General features: G+C 34.7%; 2 protein-coding genes and 1 long non-coding RNA gene across 4 annotated transcripts; 2 read left to right on the forward strand and 1 right to left on the reverse strand.

The window, feature by feature from the left end:
- Positions 1-4535: 4535 nt before the first annotated feature.
- On the reverse strand, positions 4536-6613 carry LOC147407837 (uncharacterized). Its single transcript, XR_015175822.1, has 3 exons — positions 6225-6613; positions 4960-5104; positions 4536-4869 (listed from the first exon to the last, which is right to left on the reverse strand). It is a non-coding gene; the product is annotated as an uncharacterized LOC147407837 (long non-coding RNA).
- Positions 6614-7486: 873 nt separating this feature from the next.
- LOC147407838 (fumarylacetoacetase) lies at positions 7487-13882 on the forward strand. The gene is made up of 14 exons (XM_086436595.1): positions 7487-7810; positions 9173-9251; positions 9486-9544; positions 9694-9818; positions 10011-10085; positions 10613-10688; positions 10829-10928; positions 11015-11074; positions 11212-11282; positions 11391-11453; positions 11703-11767; positions 12161-12257; positions 12363-12488; positions 13521-13882. The coding sequence occupies exons 1-14, from the start codon at positions 7604-7606 to the stop codon at positions 13581-13583; spliced, it is 1266 nt and encodes a 421-aa protein (XP_086292721.1). The 5' UTR covers positions 7487-7603; the 3' UTR covers positions 13584-13882.
- Positions 13883-15553: 1671 nt separating this feature from the next.
- BAG5 (BCL-2-associated athanogene 5) lies at positions 15554-16648 on the forward strand. Of its 2 annotated transcripts, XM_086436597.1 has the most exons (2): positions 15554-16494; positions 16534-16648. In XM_086436597.1, the coding sequence occupies exons 1-2, from the start codon at positions 15896-15898 to the stop codon at positions 16550-16552; spliced, it is 618 nt and encodes a 205-aa protein (XP_086292723.1). In that variant the 5' UTR covers positions 15554-15895; the 3' UTR covers positions 16553-16648. The 2 variants fall into 2 exon arrangements, with proteins under 2 accessions (XP_086292723.1, XP_086292722.1); XM_086436596.1 differs by having other exon boundaries at positions 15557-16648.
- The last annotated feature ends 1317 nt before the right edge of the window (positions 16649-17965 follow it).

Genomic DNA, 17965 nt, shown 5'->3' on the forward strand with positions numbered 1-17965 from the left:
TCAAATTGAAGTAAATTTTTGAATCTCGTTCTCAATCGACAAAACATTCAATATTCAAGCATTCTAATGCAAAATTTCAAAAATTACAAATTCCCTTCAAAGATTAAAATTTACCTATAAATCTTAATCAGAAAAATTAAAATTTTAATTCCCCTCACCATTTAAATTTTGATGGGTGAAAATTAAATTTTGAATTTTGTTGAGTGAGATTCTAAATTTTATTGGGAGGAATTTAAATTTAAAGATTGAAAGAATCATATCAAACTAGGTGTGTCAAAAGGTACCCATTTAATTGAAAAAAAATTGAAATCGGAATCGAAAATCCTGATTCTGAATCCTTTTTTATTGGAATCGATTAGTGTTGGATTTAAAATGGAATCGAACCGATAAGAATCAAAACCATTAGATTCTATCCAATGGGTATCAAGGAACAATTTATTTTGTCATTTCTTTTAATATTATAGATGATTTAAGGTATTTTTTATTTCAAAATAAATGTATCTTGTATAAAAAAATTTCAATTTTTCTTATAAATTATTGATTGCATCTTAAAATGAGATACTTTTTCTAAAAAATTATTACTTTTAAGAAAGATAAATTTTTATTTTTGAAAAAAAATCATTAGTTTGTATCTTTAGTATAACAAATTGTAACTAAATTAATAATTTTGTTGATAATATGTTAATTTTTTAAAATGATTTTTTTTTATAATAATAATTTGAAATATATTTTTTCTTGATTATTGAGAATTAGAATCGATGGGTATCCGTGATTTTTGATAGTTTTGATTTCAATTTTATTTATTTGGAATCCGCTCGAAATCGACAAGAACCAAAATCAAACTAAATATCATGATTATGGTTCTATTCTTTAGGAATAGAGTCATTGACACTTCTTGATCAAACTGGTTTTTGATGAAAGTGGACTCTTACACAGGTCCCACTAATCATTGACCAATCAGATCCATCAAAAGTCAAGATTACTATGGGTGCACATTGAATTGGGTAAATCCGATAACCGAACCAATCCGAAGTCTTTTGGATTGGATTGGTTCGGATTGAACATGGTTGGTTTTGGTGCGGATTGTAAAAAAAAAAAAAAATCTGATTAATTTGATTTGATACCGGATTAGGGGTATAATACAACCGAACCAATCCGCAAACCAAACTAATCCGAAGTATATATATATATATATATATATATATATATATATATATATATATATATATATATATAGGATTAGGATCCGTATACACATAAAGCTACTGATAAAGCTACAACGTGTTTTGTCTTATATGGGCAAAAATGTTTGGAATAAGCTGATTTTTTGTGAGGATGATCCCTATGGTGAGGAGATCATCCTTGCCAAAAATCAGCCTATTATGGAACTTCTAGTCCCATGTTTACAAGTTGAAAAATTTTAGACTGTCCAATTTTTGTAAATCAGTTTTGATGGGGTTAGAAGTTTTGGAATGTGATGATTTTTTGCAAAGATGATCCCCTCAACATAGAGATCATCCTCACAAAAAATCAGTCTATTCCAAATCCTTTTAACCATATAAGACAGAAACGTTGTAGCTTTATGAGTAGCTTTATGTGTCTACAGAACCCCACCCATATATATATATATAGGGAGCGGTTCGGCAGCCCCAATCTCTTCCAAGCTTCGTGCCAAGTTTTTTAAGGCGTCAGATTATAATGCATGCGACGGTTCGGATCTAATATTACGGTTTTAAGTTAAAAAGAAAGTTAATTAAGATCGGACCCCTCTAAAAATCTTCTATTCGTTTTTAACTCCCTCTCTCTTATCAAACCTTCCTCTCTCTCTCTCTTCGAATCATCTTCTTCGTTCAAACAGAACGAAGCTCCGTGCCCTCCCTCCTCTCTCTCTCTCTCTCTCTCTCTCTCTCTCTCTCTCTCTCTCTCTCTCTCTAGTTACAGCTCACATCTCTCTCTCTCTCTCTCAAGTTTTAAATCGAACGACCCGAGGCTGTCGATCTCTCTCTCAAGTTACAGTTCGAATTGCCTTCAAATCTCATCTTCTTCGGAGCTCTCTCAACCCTCTCTCGCCGTCGACGACGCCGTTAATCTCTCGCTGTTTTCAACGAACGAGTATTTATTTAACTCTTTTTTTTTTTTTTAGGAAAATCGATTGGGGTTTTTTTATTTTTTATTTTATTGTAGTTGTTGTTCTTGAACTTAGGTTTAATGTGGATGGTTTTATTTATTTTTTTTAACTTAAACGATTTGCATTCTGTTACTACTGCTCATAGTTAGTCTATGGAAATTTTTTTTTTTTAATGATTGTTTCTTGAAATCCCTCATTACCTCGTTTTCCTGAATTTCTCTTTGAAAATCAAATTTCTTTTATTTATCTATATTTACTCTGGTATCAATCAAGGAATAATAGTTAGGCTTTGGTCTCATGGTTTAGGAAATTGCAGTGCTTCGCTCCAGTCCATGTTTGAAAATATTGTTGCATGTATATATCTTTAGAATGTGTTGTTTACTAACTTAAAAGGCTATTTCACAGTTTTTCCTGTTCCCTCCCATTGACATGCTTATTAATCCTGACTTTTGTAACATCAAGTATTTCTTGTTACATAAATTGATGGATATTAGCATAGCATTAGATTTTGACTTATCCCACGTAATATTTCTTTCACAAAAATGTTGGCCGTGAAATTTACTGATAGTTTCTTGTAGATATTTCAGCAGAAACTAACTATTCATTTCACAAAATAGTTCAAAATATTTTGGTGGACAATGAATTTCTACCGAAATTTTTTGGGTTCTACTTGTTACAGAATCCTTCTGTTTGAACAATTTTTTTTTTTTAACTCTCTCTTGATTTGTTTTGTTATTTGGATCTTGATTTTTGTAAAAAAAATTTATGAAGTCTGATTTCGACTAATTTGAATTGAAACCCCACCAAATAATGGTCACAAACAACAAGTCATAGAGCATAGAAGCTCACAAAAATTTGCTCTGGACCAGGAAAAGGAAAAGAAGACTTGTATAAATTTAGTGTTCTCAAAACACTCCTCTGTCTTAGCAATGGTACTTGGCAAGATCACTTGTATAATGTAGTTGTTATGTGTTTGTGACTTGTTTATGTTGGTAGTATTTTATTGGGATAAAGGGACTGCATACCAAATTTATTCCTTAAATTTGAAAGAAGTGTTTCACTTGTTATAATTGGTTCATTAAATCTATAACTATTAAGCAACATATCTGCGATTTCTTTTGATCAGTGTGATTTTCTTCGTTATTTCTCTGCTCAAGAATTCGATTGACTCGTAACTAGCCCTTGTTGAATTCGACTGTATATTACTTTTAATTAGAGTTGTAACTAGCCCTTGTTGAATGCTTTCTTTCTCTACTCTATTCTTTGCTTTTTTTATCAATATTTTTATTAAATGTTCATTTTTATCACAGATTGGAAGACCATCGATCTATGGCTTACCATCGAAAGGAGAATATGGGGGGCAAGACATGTCATCAAGATGCTGAGGGATGAGCTTGAGCTTACCAAGGCCCTTAGTATGTGTTGTTTCATGCATGAGGGATATTACTAGGAACAATGTACAGATAGCGTGATCAGTTTCTATTACAAGTGTTAATTGTTACTGTGTGCATCTGAGCTCTATTTTTCATACTGTAACATTTTTCCCATTTGTGAAAGAAATTTGTAATGGAATGCTACGGCTTATCCAATGAAGGACATTGTTTCATTCTCTGGCAATTATTTACCTTTTGTTTGATCAATCAATGGTATTGCTTCCTGCAGAATAAGATAGATCGGATGGTTAATATCACTTTATCATGTTGATTTTGATCTCTTAACCATCTTTAACTAGGGATGTTAATGGGTACTTACTTGATTGGATACCCATCTGGATCCAATATCTACAATTCTTGTTTTAGGACCATTTGGCTTTAATAGGAATGGAAATCAATTTTTATAATAAGATGTGACTCCTGGTCTAAATCTTAACCACCAGAAGCTCCCTCCTAATTGGATAAAAACGTAGTGACTCTCCACTACTGGAGTCCATTTTAGAAAATGGGTACACAAGAGAATTCCCTTTCCCAAACACAAGCACAATAACTCAGTTTAATTTTGATAATTTCTCCCTTATAGTCCCCAACCATCCATCAATTATCAAAGCATAAGAGCACCCATTTTGGTACCTTAACAAGCAATAAGGAATTAGATTCAATCACCATAGTTTCCTCTTCCATCTACAGCAAGATGAACCTTTCATAGAAGGCTTTGAACTTTGCCTCATTGTTTGATAACAGTCCAAGGTAAGAGTTGTACGCATGGTTTTAAAACTTGATTTCACATCTTGTCTCATCTCATCCATTGCACATGATCGTGCGCGCACGTCTATATACTGCAACATGGAATCTAAAAACTGAATAAGCACAACACCATCAATGATCAATCGATTCCATCAAGAAATGGCATGTTTCATTTGAATCCCACCTTGGTGCAAATCTTAATAGATTTAAAATAGCTATTAACAAAAAAAAACAAAGAGAAGGAACTAATCTAAGAAAAAGAATAGAGTGCAGAGATTCAATAGAAGACTCTTAATTGATTGTAATTTTTACAAACTTCATGAAAGAAAATTGACGAAAACTAGCATTTAGAAATGGTGGTTGCATTGGCAAAGGAATGATGTATTCTTTATCGATTAGCATTTGAACCACTTCGGACATGGATGGCCTTAATGAAACTGAAGCCTGTGTGCATAGAAGCCCAATTTGTAGAACATTTGATGCCTCCGTCACGGGAAAATTGCCTCTCAAGGAAGGATCAACAGATTCTAGGAATGAATTTGATTTATAATGATTCCAAACCTGACACAGTTAAGGAAAAACGCTCTTATCAGACACCACGTTCATGTTAAAGAGCATTTGACACAATGCACAAAGGAGAAAGAATCTTACTGTTTGTAGAATGAAACATGACTCCTGCACGAAAACAGTGTTCTTCCTACCACATACAATTTCAAGAATTATAACTCCAAAACTATAAACATCTGTTTTATCTGTTAGTTGCCCTTGAACAAGATATTCAGGAGCCATGTACCCACTGCACCAAAAAAAAAATACACATCAACAAAAAATACATAAATTAAGCTCACATTTCCTTATTGGTAATGAATTTAAAAGATATGTAAATGTATGAGTAGCCTATATAGGTGATAAGCTAAGGAACATGTATAAGTCAATTGAGAGGGTTTGGCCCTCTGCAACGAAGACTGTTGACAACACCAATGAAGACTGCTCACATTTGTTATTTTGTGCTCTACATCTTATAGCGCTGCTATTGTTGTCTGAGTAATCCCCATTTCTTTGCAATATTTGACATAAGTTGCACACGTCTTCTTTTTACGTAGATTCTTTTGTCACACCAAATTTTCCTAATCCCACCACAACAAGATGTGTGCTAATTATTTGATGATTTACATATGACTTGGATTGGCATTAGCAAAAGTTGGGGTTGTTTTGTTTTACAAAAATCAAGATCCAAATAACAAAACAAATCAAGAGAGAGTTTAGAAAAAAAATTGTTCAAACAGAGGGATTCTGTAACAAGTAGAACCCAAAAATTTTCGGTAGAAATTCATTGTCCACCAAAATATTTTGAACTATTTTGTGAAATGAAAAGTAAGTTTCTGCTGAAAATATTAAGTGGGATAAGTCAAAATCTAATGCTATGCTAATATCCATCAATTTATGTAACAAGAAATATTTGATGTTACAAAAGTCAAGATTAATAAGCATGTCAATGGGAGGAAACAGGCAAAACTGTGAAATAGCCTTTTAAGTTAGTAAACAACACATTCTAAAGAGATATATATGCAACAATATTTTCAAACATGGACTGCAATTTCCTAAACCATGAGACCAAAGCCTAACTATTATTCCTTGATACAAGAGTAAATATAGATAAATAAAAGAAATTTGATTTTCAAAGAGAAGTTCAGGAAAACGAGGTAATGAGGGATTTCAAGAAACAATCATTAAAAAAAAAATTTCCATAGAATAACTATGAGCAGTAGTAACAGAATGCAAATCGTTTAAGTTAAAATAAATAAATAAAACCATCCACATTAAACCTAAGTTCAAGAACAACAACTACAATAAAATAAAAAATAAAAAAACCCCAATCGATTTTCCTAAAAAAAAAAAAAGAGTTAAATAAATACTCGTTTGTTGAAAACAGCGAGAGATTGACGGCGTCGACGACGGCGAGAGAGGGTTGAGAGAGCTCCGAAGAAGATGAGATCTGAAGGCACTTCAAACTGTAACTTGAGAGAGAGATCGACGGCCTCGGGTCGTTCGATTTAAAACTTGAGAGAGAGAGAGAGGGTACGGAGCTTCGTTCTGTTTGAACGAAGAAGATGATTCGAAGAGACAGAGGAAGGTTTGATAAGAGAGAGGGAGTTAAAAGCGAATAAAAGTTTTTTAGAGGGGTCCGATCTTAATTAACTTTTTTTTAACTTAAAACCGTAATATTAGATCCTAACCGTCGGATGCATTATAATCTGACGCTTTGGAAAACTTGGCACGAAGCTTGGAAGAGATTGGGGCTGCCGAACCGCTCCCATATATATATATATATACTTAAAAATCAAACTTTTTTTAGTTTTGTTCTTCTATTCTCTATTTCTCTCTTTTTCAAGTTTGAAGAAAATCTAGTCATCATTTGACTCCCTCACCTTGCCACTCGCCACCTCGTCAGAAAACGAAGAGATAACTCATCAAAGTCTTCAACTTCATCTCCTCTATTTTTTCTAATAAAAACTCATTAAAAAAATGTACACAAATCTATCTTTCAACTCTCATATGGATCTATCCATTTATGGAAAAACTTTCTCAAAGAGTTTAATTTTTTATTTTTTTATAAGAACCTTTATGCCGTATTTGTTAGATAAAATATACCATACGAACCTAGACTTGGATTCATTAATCTACCATTTATGGATTAATTTTCTCACTAATCCATCCAAAATGCCAATTTTAAAAATATAATTTTTTTTTAGTCTCATTGAGCTTCTTCTAATTTTTAATTTATACAGATTTCAGTCAAAATTTAATCATAAAATCATTTTCATTTTTAAAATATGTATTATTTATGATCTGATCCAAAGGGTTCCTCTTTTGAAAGAAAACATACTAGTTTTTCTATTTTGAAAGTATGAGAATCGAGAATCGATCCGAATCAAGGTTGGTTTGGATTTGTTTGGTTCAAAATTTGTAGAATCGATCATATTTAGTTCGATTCTAATTTTGTCAAAATCCAAATCAATCCGATCCATGTGCACCCTAGGGATTACCACCCATCATCTGCACTCGCACGTGTGCTGATAGAATGGAAGTCGATGACTTTTGAAAGGTTGATGGCAATCTAATAATAAGTAACACCTCACCTCAACTTCATAGCACACGTTTATAGTATTGGTAGGTACCTTAGATCCTCTTTTCAATCCGCTTTGGTAGCTAAACTTCGTTAGATCTTCGATTTCATCCAAAACACACAACCCCCACCCACGCAAAAAAAAAAAAAAAAAGGGGAGAGTAAAAGATGTCTCTGAAATCTTTTGTTGAAGTTAATCGAGATTCTCATTTTCCACTTGAAAACCTTCCGTACGGTATCTTCAAGCCTCTACAAGGCAGAGCAGAACCTCGTCCCTGCATCGCAATAGGTGACTTTGTCTTGGATCTCTCTGCGATCGCTTCTGCTGGTCTCTTCAATGGCACAATTCTCAAGAACTCTGATTGCTTTCACCAGGTTATCCTAATTTATTTCTGTTCGTTTAGTTTGATTTCGATTTCGATCATGTTTTGTTGATTTTTCTGAATTTTGTGAGAATTTTATTAAGTTTAGTAGAATGAAAATGTTTTGTTGATGATCGGTTACTGCGTTTCGTGTTCTTGCAAGTTTTGTTAGAGAAAATGATTTTCCAGATAATTTATTTTACTTCTTACGAAGTGGATTTTGGGGATCTTGGATTTATGTAAAATGTGAACTATCTGACAATTTTTATGGAAGAAGTAAAAATTACTCTGGAAGGATCGATGATACGAACCGAACAAATACATGAGAAGCACACAGAGGTTTTGAGCAAATCCAATCCAAGGCTTCAAATTGGCTTCTTCTTCATTTTGAAGCCTCCAAAGTCCGAACCACTTGTGAACTCCGATTCATCTTTAAATCACTATTCATTCTCTCAAACACTATTTACTTGCTCACAAAAATAAAAGGGGAGAATAACATGTTGGGGAAAAAAATGGTATTTAAAACATGTTCCATTTAAAAAAAGTTTAAAATTGACATTTATGAAAAAATGGGGATATACTAGATATTTAAAAAAGGTAAAGAGTGATAGAGATTTGGCTTCGAAAATTCTCTATCGGCTCTATATATATTTGAAGACTTGAATGGTGATATCATTTTGAAGATCGATTGGAGTTTGGTTTGGATTTTTGAAGGCTCCATTTCTAAATATAGAGATTTGAAGACCGGTTGGAGTTGCTCTTAATTGTCTAGCTGGTGGCCGAGGCGATCCACTTTGTGGTGGCTTTGGGTAAAAATTACTCTGAAAGGATCATACTGATACGAACCTAACCAATGCACCAAAAGCATCTAGATGTTAATGATGTGTAAGGTTAAGTCTTTATCTCTTAGGGCTAATAACATACCACAATGCCCTGCAACCGACGGCCATGTTATCTCACTTGTTGCTGCTCTCAATCTGATACCCTTCATCCGGAGACCCCCCCACCCCCAGTCTTTTCCCAAGGACTTTGAAGCTGCGGGCACTTGGTAGTCCTTTCTCCAAGTTATTCCTTTCGAGTTTCAAACCTGAGACATGGTTTTGGCTGTTATAGTTACACAATTTGAAAAGAATCTAACCAATACAACAAAAGCACTTGAACGTTAACACATTTCTTTTGTATGAGTTTATGTATTTGTTAGCACATTTAGGTTTTGTTTGAATTGCCTTATTTGCACAAATAAAGATATTTTTTATATTATTTTTTGAGCCATAAATAGTCCTTTTTGTGGCCATACTTGGCCCTCCACATAGACTTTTTTATTTTTTATTTTTTGAATGATATAGTGAACTAATTCCTTCGATTTTGTTGCTAGATTAATCTTAACAAGTTTCTGGGAATGGGACAACCTGCTTGGAAGGAAGCTCGTGCAACAATTCAAAAGCTATTGTCATGTACACTTATATTCACTTTTTGATCATTAACTAGATTCATCTGTTTCTGTTTTTTGTTCTTTTTCATTAGTGAGGTTGAAACTTGTTATAGGAAAAAAAATTTTGGAGAATTTGAGAAGCATTCTCACTTCTTGCAATATTTTCTTTTACGTAGTGAAGGTATAATTGCTCTTATGAAAAGCTACTTGTATGATTCTTACATAAAAGAGTTACCAGAGTTATTTTTCAATGCAGCTGATGAGCCAGCATTACGTGACAATGCAAGTTTGAGGGAGAAATCACTTTTGCCAATGGTAAGGCATATTCATGATCTGGGTTTGAAACCTGCCTTCACCTACTAATAACCAACCACTAACCCGCTTGCCTAGTAAAAAAGAAAACACTACTACTTCCGCAGTTGTGTCCGTATTTGTTTGTAATAGGGATTTTTTTTTCCAAACAGAATAAGGTCGAAATGCTTCTCCCTACTTTAATAGGGGATTACACAGACTTCTATTCCTCTATGCATCATGCAAAGAACTGTGGTACCATATTTCGAGGTCCAGAGAATGCAATTCCATTAAACTGGTATGCTGATTTTGAAGTTTTTATATTAAAATATACATAACAAGTTGACTAAAATGTTGGGGTTATGTTGGATTACTATACTGTATTACCTACAAAATGACATTCATGAGTGCCATTTTGTATTTCTGCTAAATGCTAATGTCCTCAATCCATTGTTTTCATCATCCAGATAGAATTTGATTCACTTTTCAGGTTTCACCTCCCTATTGCATATCATGGACGAGCATCATCAATTGTTATATCTGGGACTGATATTATACGGCCAAGGTGAGCGAAATCGCTTCAACCTTTTTATATTTTTGTTTCTTAGATTACCTTGCACTCAAAGGTTTCAGTGGGCACAAAGACCATTTTCTGACAATGTAGCTAAGGAACTACTACGATCTTCAATGTTCCTCTAGTTGTCTGGACAAAGAGAAGACCATTACTGGTACTCAGATTCATAGTAGGATCCAGAGGATAATCATTAAATTCTCAGCCTCACCGTTTGCATTCTTGTTATAAGTTGATGTGTAGGGTTTTTACCCTTTTCAGTAAGTCAACCTCCCAGTGATGAGTAAGCATAAATACTAAGTCCAAGGAAGAAAACTATGTCATTCAACTTCATTGTAGGCATTTGGGATGCCTTCACTTTTCAGCTTATTAATAACCTTTTTCTTACTTATCATTATTGTTTGACTTTTTGTCTCATATTATTCTTTCCAGTGTTGGAAATAAATGTGGTTCACATCACTGCTGACTAGTTATTTATCTCATATTCTCCTTATTTAAACTAAGTTTTTTTTTTTTGCCAGAGGGCAGGGTCGTCCAGTAGGCAATTCTCCCCCGTATTTCGGACCTTCGCAAAAGCTAGATTTTGAGCTAGAAATGGTTAGCCTTTCAGTTTGTTAGCATTTCATTAGTTCTTTTTATATCTGCAAATGCGATCATGCATTCCTTGAAAAATTTATGAACAACTAGAGTTGTTTTCCATGCATTTTCTTACGTGGGTTTCCTATTATTGCTCCTAGGCTGCTGTAGTAGGTCCAGGAAATGAACTAGGAAAGCCAGTGAATGTGAATGAGGCAGCAGATCATATCTTTGGACTTGTACTTATGAATGATTGGAGTGGTAGACATGATTCTTGTTATATAAGTTGCAAATTTCTCTTCAGTTTTTCTTATGGATTTACGTTAACTAGTGGTTGGTTTTAACAGCTAGGGATACCCAATCATGGGAATGTGTGCCTCTTGGACCTTTTCTCGGGAAAAATTTCGGTGAGCATTCTATCTTTCACTGCTTGATGACATTGATCATGTTTGACAAAAATCAAGTGTTTAGGAAAATGTTATTGCATTACATCTGGTGGTGCTATTGTATTTTAAGTCTTACTTCTAGTTTTGGATGCTTTCAGGTACAACACTATCCCCTTGGATTGTGACACTAGATGCTCTGGAACCTTTTGCTTGCGATGCTCCCAAACAGGTATCTCAACATTTAACTATTTCAGAACCTAAAGTCCTTATAGTTTATAATCTTCATTTTTTCTTTGCATGAAACATATTTATTATGGTAAAACTCTATAAATTTCAGGAGCCTCAGCCATTGCCGTATCTGACTGAAAAGAAATCCAAGAACTATGACATTTCTCTAGAGGTAGTATATAGATGCTTTGGTTTTTTTTCTTAATGCATTATCATTTACATCAATTGTTTCTCCCTATATTTTTTTCCTCTTCATTTACAGCCTAATTATGACTTCTTAGTAATGATTATTGTGTTCAGCATGACCTAAAGCATAGAATGATTAAATTTTGATATATTCTTATGGTAGTACCAATAAATTGTCACTTACCCAAAAATATATATATATAATAATAATGATTGCACTTTTTTTTGCTGCAAGGTTTGTATCAAACCCGCTGGAATGGAGAAGTCATCAGTTGTTACAAGGAGTAACTTCAAACACTTGTAAGGAGTTTCAGATGAACAACCATCTGGTCTTAATTTGTACCCCAGCCTTACATGTTTTCTTGCATATATGAATATTTATTGGACCAAACATCCACTTTTTCCATCACTCACTACTTACTGGCCATGTATATAGGCTGGCATATATGTAGATGTAACACACGATACTCCTTCCTACCCAACATTAGAGTAATAAATATCTCAAGTGCTATGGTTCTTTACCTGCAAGTATTAGAGGAAACTTACCGTTGAATTAAAAAGTCCTAGATACTTGTTTTGGTCAATTGTTTTTGCTACAATTTCAGCAATATTCCTTCAGAATTTGTATATCATTTTGATTTAATCTTCTTTAGCCGCAAAACATCTCCAAACTTTTTATGTCTTGTGGATTAGATATTGGACCTTGACGCAACAGCTTGTGCATCATACAATCAATGGGTGCAATTTAAGGCCTGGCGATCTTCTTGGAACTGGAACCATAAGCGGACCTGTATGATTTTAAATTTTGTTCTATTTCTTCAATGCTATTCTGTTCATTAGCTCATCATGCAAGTCTTTGATAACTCTGAGTCTTGACACTTAACTTTCCTAACAGGAGCCAGAATCTATGGGATCCTTGCTAGAGTTAACATGGAATGGGCAAAACCCACTATCTTTGAATGGTGCAACTCGTAAATTTTTAGAAGACGGAGATGAAGTTATTTTAACTGGTTTTTGCAAGGTTATTTCTCATAAAACTTCTCTTCCATCTCACTTGAAATTTGCTGCATTCATATATCTTCATAAATCTTTGAAAATGGATGGAAACTGAAAACCAGCCCATAAAATTCTTTAAGGATGCTAAATCTCCCCCATCAGTCTCTTTCTAAGCTGAACAAAACTACTCTGAACCAGTTCTATGTACTTTGAACCTCATGTACCATGAACATATATATATTTTTTTGATAGGTAAAAATAATTTCATTAATAAAAAATGGAGGTTGAGAGGACCAACCGAAAGAAAGAAATACAAACCTGCCAAATGATGAGCAAGCAGCCGAAAAAGAAGAGAGATTACCTCATATCCACATTACAAACCCTCTCCCACCTAACTAAGAAATCTTCAAAGAAAATACCCTAAACTCTTTAAGCCTTTTACATAAAAAAAATAACAACGCCAGGACCTCCAAAACTACATCATGCACTTCCCTTTCTGTATTCTTGAACACTCCTTGATTTCTCTCCTTCCAAATCGACCAACACACTGCAAAAGGAACTAAATCCCAAAGAGTCTGCTTTGCCTTGGTGAAATACCTCCCCAATCTAGCCAACTCTCCCCCAAAACCTTCACCGAGTTAGGCAAACACCCCACCACCTCATATAATTGAAGAAAGTGGTTTCAAACTTTGCAAACGTAGCGGCAATGCAGAAGCAAATGGTTTACTGTCTCCCCATCTGAAACACAAAGGCAACAAATGTTTGTTAAGTAAATCGATGTTCGGCAATCTTCCAAGCATAGCAAGCCACATAAACATCGATACCTTTGAAGGAATGCACGTCCTCCTAACTGTTGCACAAGGGAAGCTTGAGTCATCAACTTGAGCCCCAGAACTGTAAATAGACCGCATCCTGAAAATACCATCCTTCGTGCTGTCCCAAACCTGTCTGTCCTCCATATTAACATATGTTCATCTGTGTGTTTCTTTAGTTGCATACCTTAGTGAAAACATGCAAATTCGACACTAACATTTGTTGATCTTGAATCAATTTCCAGGGTGACGGCTACAAAGTAGGATTCGGGACGTGCTCTGGAAAGGTCGTTCCATCTCCCCTTTGAGAAAAATATTGCTCGTATTTTATTTCTTGGGTGACTTGGTATGATAAGTATTTTAGATTTGTATTAGCAGGGCGACAATAATTGTTGTGGTGTTGCATCACAAGTTCTCCCCCCCTCCCTCCTCGTTCTTTTCAAATATTAGATGGTCTGAAGGTGTCTGAGTTACTATGAGTTGTCTACACGAACATGGGGTTGGTGACATTGTTTCAAAAGGTGATGGTCATTGATGCAGTTATAAATACCGATCAGAACCATTAAATAAGTAAGACCATACCATCTTTTGGGTGGCACTACAAGAACCCTGATGTATGTTGATTTCCCAAGATTCATGTGTGGTAGGGTCAGGAAAAACATGAGTGCTGCTATTGCCACACCCAACTTTTGCTAACACCCCCCCTCCCGAACAATGTGCAATTATTTGTGATTTACATCAGAATTGATGTGGCAATAACAGCTCTAAAAATTTTGGCAATTTAGAAAACCATGGTTTTATATCTCGTCCAAGACTGAGATGACTCGCCCAAGTCGTCTCGGTCTTGTTCAACAACAATACAGATTTACACGGTTTATCAACATTCACATCATCTTGTAAGATAAACGAGATATCTTGGACGATATTTTGAAAATCTTGTCCGAGTCAATCAGGATTTTATGAATTTTGGTTTAAAATAATTAATTTTTTAGAATTTAAATATTTATTATATAAATAAAACATGATTTTATCACTAAACATTTTCTAATCTATATATATAAATCAATGAATGTAAACCGAGTTAAATGGATTGTCTCGTCTAAGATGAGTTGAATTGTCCGGAACAACTCAGTTTCATCCATGGACGAGATGAGGTGACAAATAGAGTTTTGAAATCATGATGGTGACGGCTGCATTGAACTGCACTTAGGTTCCATTGGGGTTGGTGTCTGGGTCCATCCGAGAGGATATAAAAAAAAAAAAAATCCACTGCACAGATTTATGGCAGTTGCACATCTTGAGGCATAAAGTTTATGGTTGTAGCACATGCCACATCAGGTGAGTATTTTGAGTAATCCACGTGGAAGAGTTCGATTACTTTTTATAATGTATGCAACTTATGTCCAAATTTCAATTTTGATATACTGTTCATTTTAATTCCCAAAACATTATTTCGGAAGAATTTGTCACTTTTAAAATTAAGGTATGATAAACTATAAAAATGACGAATACATGTTTTTGGAATTTTGTCATATTCACCGCATGAAGAGATTCTCCCATGGTAAAAAGTAAAAAAAGAAATAGAGTTGACATCTCAACATTTACTTATCACACTTCAATTTCTTGGATTAATCATCACACTCCAATTAATCGAAACACACTGTTTCAAACATTACAAAAGTTTGGTTATTATTTCAATATTACAAAGCGTTATAACACAGGTTAGAATCCCCTGACTCAAGAAGAAAACACATGATCCCAACTTTTAACACATGAAACAACTTCAACAGTTGTTTACCATTAGGATTAGCCCAACATAAAATCCTAAATCTAAAAAATACAAAGAAAATTTTTATTGACACCCCAATTTTTTCTTATTATCAACTATTGACTACTTTTTTTTTTAGGATGAATCTCCATTCCCTTTGTTGAATATGATGAAATTTCGAGTCCGGTAAACTGTTTATTTTAATTTTCAAAATATGTTTTTTTAAATGAATTTGTCACTTCTATAATCAACGAATTCGTTGATAAAATACTAACAATTTTTTCATATCTAAGAACTCACTAGTTATAAACTAATTTAGCAACAAATTTGTTGAGTATAAACTGATGAATTCACTGAAAAAACATGTTTTGATAATTAAAATAAACAGTCTACCGGACTTAGCATTTTGAAATAAGTTAGGCACATTTTGGAAAAAATCTCTCTCTATCTCTCTTGTTTTTTTCTTTTTCTTTTTTTTTAAATTTGGGTGTAATTAGTAAAATTTCTAGTGCCAATAGCCACTCTCAAAAGAAAGTGGGACCTAAGTTTGACAATTTGACATCCAGTGCTGCAAAAGACCATTCGAGAAACGTCCCCATCATATATCACTGAATTTTGTACATCAATCAAGGGTTGAGATGAGAGGAAAAGCAGATATTTCCTAGCGATCCGTTCATGTCTCCAAATGATTTCGTTTAGTTTGGCTATCTTTAAGAATCATCCTCACATCTCAGCTGTGTTCGTTTGATAGAGAGTCTCAAACCTCGGTTGAGACTAGAGTTTTCCACTTTTCCTATTTAACTCTCCATCTTCTCCACTTACCACTCACCGAGTCTCCCTTTGTTCTCAACAATGAAACCCTCTCGCAAAGCTCGCTTTTTCTCCTCTACCATCACTACCACTACAATCGCTTATACCAACATAAATGACCAAAATACCCTTACATCTGAAGGCAAAACCACCGAAATTCCAATCTTGTCCTCAGAAGAAACTCCAATCTCGATCAACGTCCATCCCCCAACTTCTATCCAATCTCCTCCTGAATCTGCAGCAGCCGTTAAGATACAATCTGCCTACCGGTCCCACCTGATACGTACTTTATTTCGAAAGATCTCAGCCGTTAATTCTGAAGCCAATCGACTAGACCGCCTGATCCAACGGCAGGAAACTGTAGACGCGATCCGGAGTGATGAAAGAGAGAAGCTGCGGATGAATGAGGCTCTGATGTCTCTGTTACTGCGTCTTGATTCCGTACCAGGGATAGATCCAACAGTTCGTGAGGTGCGGAGAAGGGTAAGCCGTCGGATCGTGGGTTTGCAGGAGATATTGGACGCGGTATCGGATACCCGAGTCAATGACTCGGACGAGTTACTGAGGTATTGGGAGGAGATGATGAGAGGGATCGAAGAAGAGGCGTGCGAAGAGAGCGGAGGAGGAAGAGAAATGGAGAGGTTTTGTGCTGAGAAATTGGGTTTTCGGTGCATGGAGAGGTTTCTGAGAGGGGTTTGATCGAGTGTATTGTGATGTATGGCCTTCAATGTATTTCTCTTTTAAGATTATAATGACACGTGGCATAATAATTTTTAGATGTCATTATTTGATAAAGTTTTCAAGTGTTCCTCTTCCACCAAAAGAAATTATACTGTCACACCAAATTTTATTTATAACACGCCAATTGATGCTGTGGAAGAGGAAATAAGATTTTCTAGAGTTCCAGGTGAGACAACATTGTGATCCATTGGTCTTTTTTGGTGGGATCAAGGTGTATGCTACCACCACGTTTTTGTGAATGTTTTCAGGTGACGATAATATCTACACTAATGTTGGAGTAATACTAACGAGGACACAGCTGACACAAATGATGTGGTGGCGAGCATGTAACCGTAGATGCTTTTTAAATGTATATCGTGGACAAACATCTACGGTTTTGTGCACGCCACCATGCCATTGTGTCACTCTTGTGTCAACCCAGCATGACTCTAATATCTCTGATTTTCAAATGTTGGAATTTCATCTTGTCTCAATCCTCAACCAATATTAGGATGATTCAATAAGGGGTCTTAATTATCTCGGATGGAACAAAAACTTTTGTTTGGAATTTTGAAAACAGTAGAAAAAAGAAAACGAAGTAGAACCAAAGACGAGGAAGAATGAGAGGGAGCGATGGGGCGAGCTCATATGTGATATCTCATTTTATTTACAAGTGATATAAAGATGAGTAGTCTAAGAACAACTCTAACCCACTCTAGCTCAGTCTATGTATCCTCTTCCAACTGCTATTTTATAAAGTCAAAGTCCTTCGAAAGCATTCCAACACACTTAGGCTAAGACTATCTATTTTGAAGTACTTTGAGAGAGAGAAAGTGGGAGAGACAAACAAAAGAGTGAATTTCTCTCCATCTATACCAATTGTTGGTAAAAAACGATTGCAGTTATAAAATATTTCACTATAATTGAATTTGTAAATAATCATTCCAGTGATTCAATTGGTGTGTCACATCATTGATGGGCCATATACTTGAACAGATTCGACTCGGTAGTGTGACACCCAATACAACAGTTCTTTTCACTCAATAACTTAATACTTCTCAGCCAACTTTTACTTATACTAAATCACTTTTAATGGGATTAGAAGTTTCAGACTAGCTGATTTTTTTTTTTTTTTGAGAATGATCTCCTCACCAAAGACATTATCATCCTCATAAAAAATCAGCCCAAGTCAAAACTTTTAAGTCATATAAGACAAATTTTGTCTCCCAACATTGTCTCCCAAACACTACCCATATGCATGTATGACAGCATTCGATAAACAAAGTTCTAGAAAAAGTTATCTTACATGACTAAAAAGTTTCTGAATGTACTGATTTTTTTTTGTGAGGGTGATCTCTATGGTGAGGAGATCATCTTCTCAAAAAATCAGCC

Source organism: Akebia trifoliata, chromosome 3 (genome assembly GCF_017979445.1).
Source record: "Akebia trifoliata isolate Shusen 1 chromosome 3, ASM1797944v1, whole genome shotgun sequence".
Lineage (NCBI taxonomy): Eukaryota > Viridiplantae > Streptophyta > Magnoliopsida > Ranunculales > Lardizabalaceae > Akebia > Akebia trifoliata.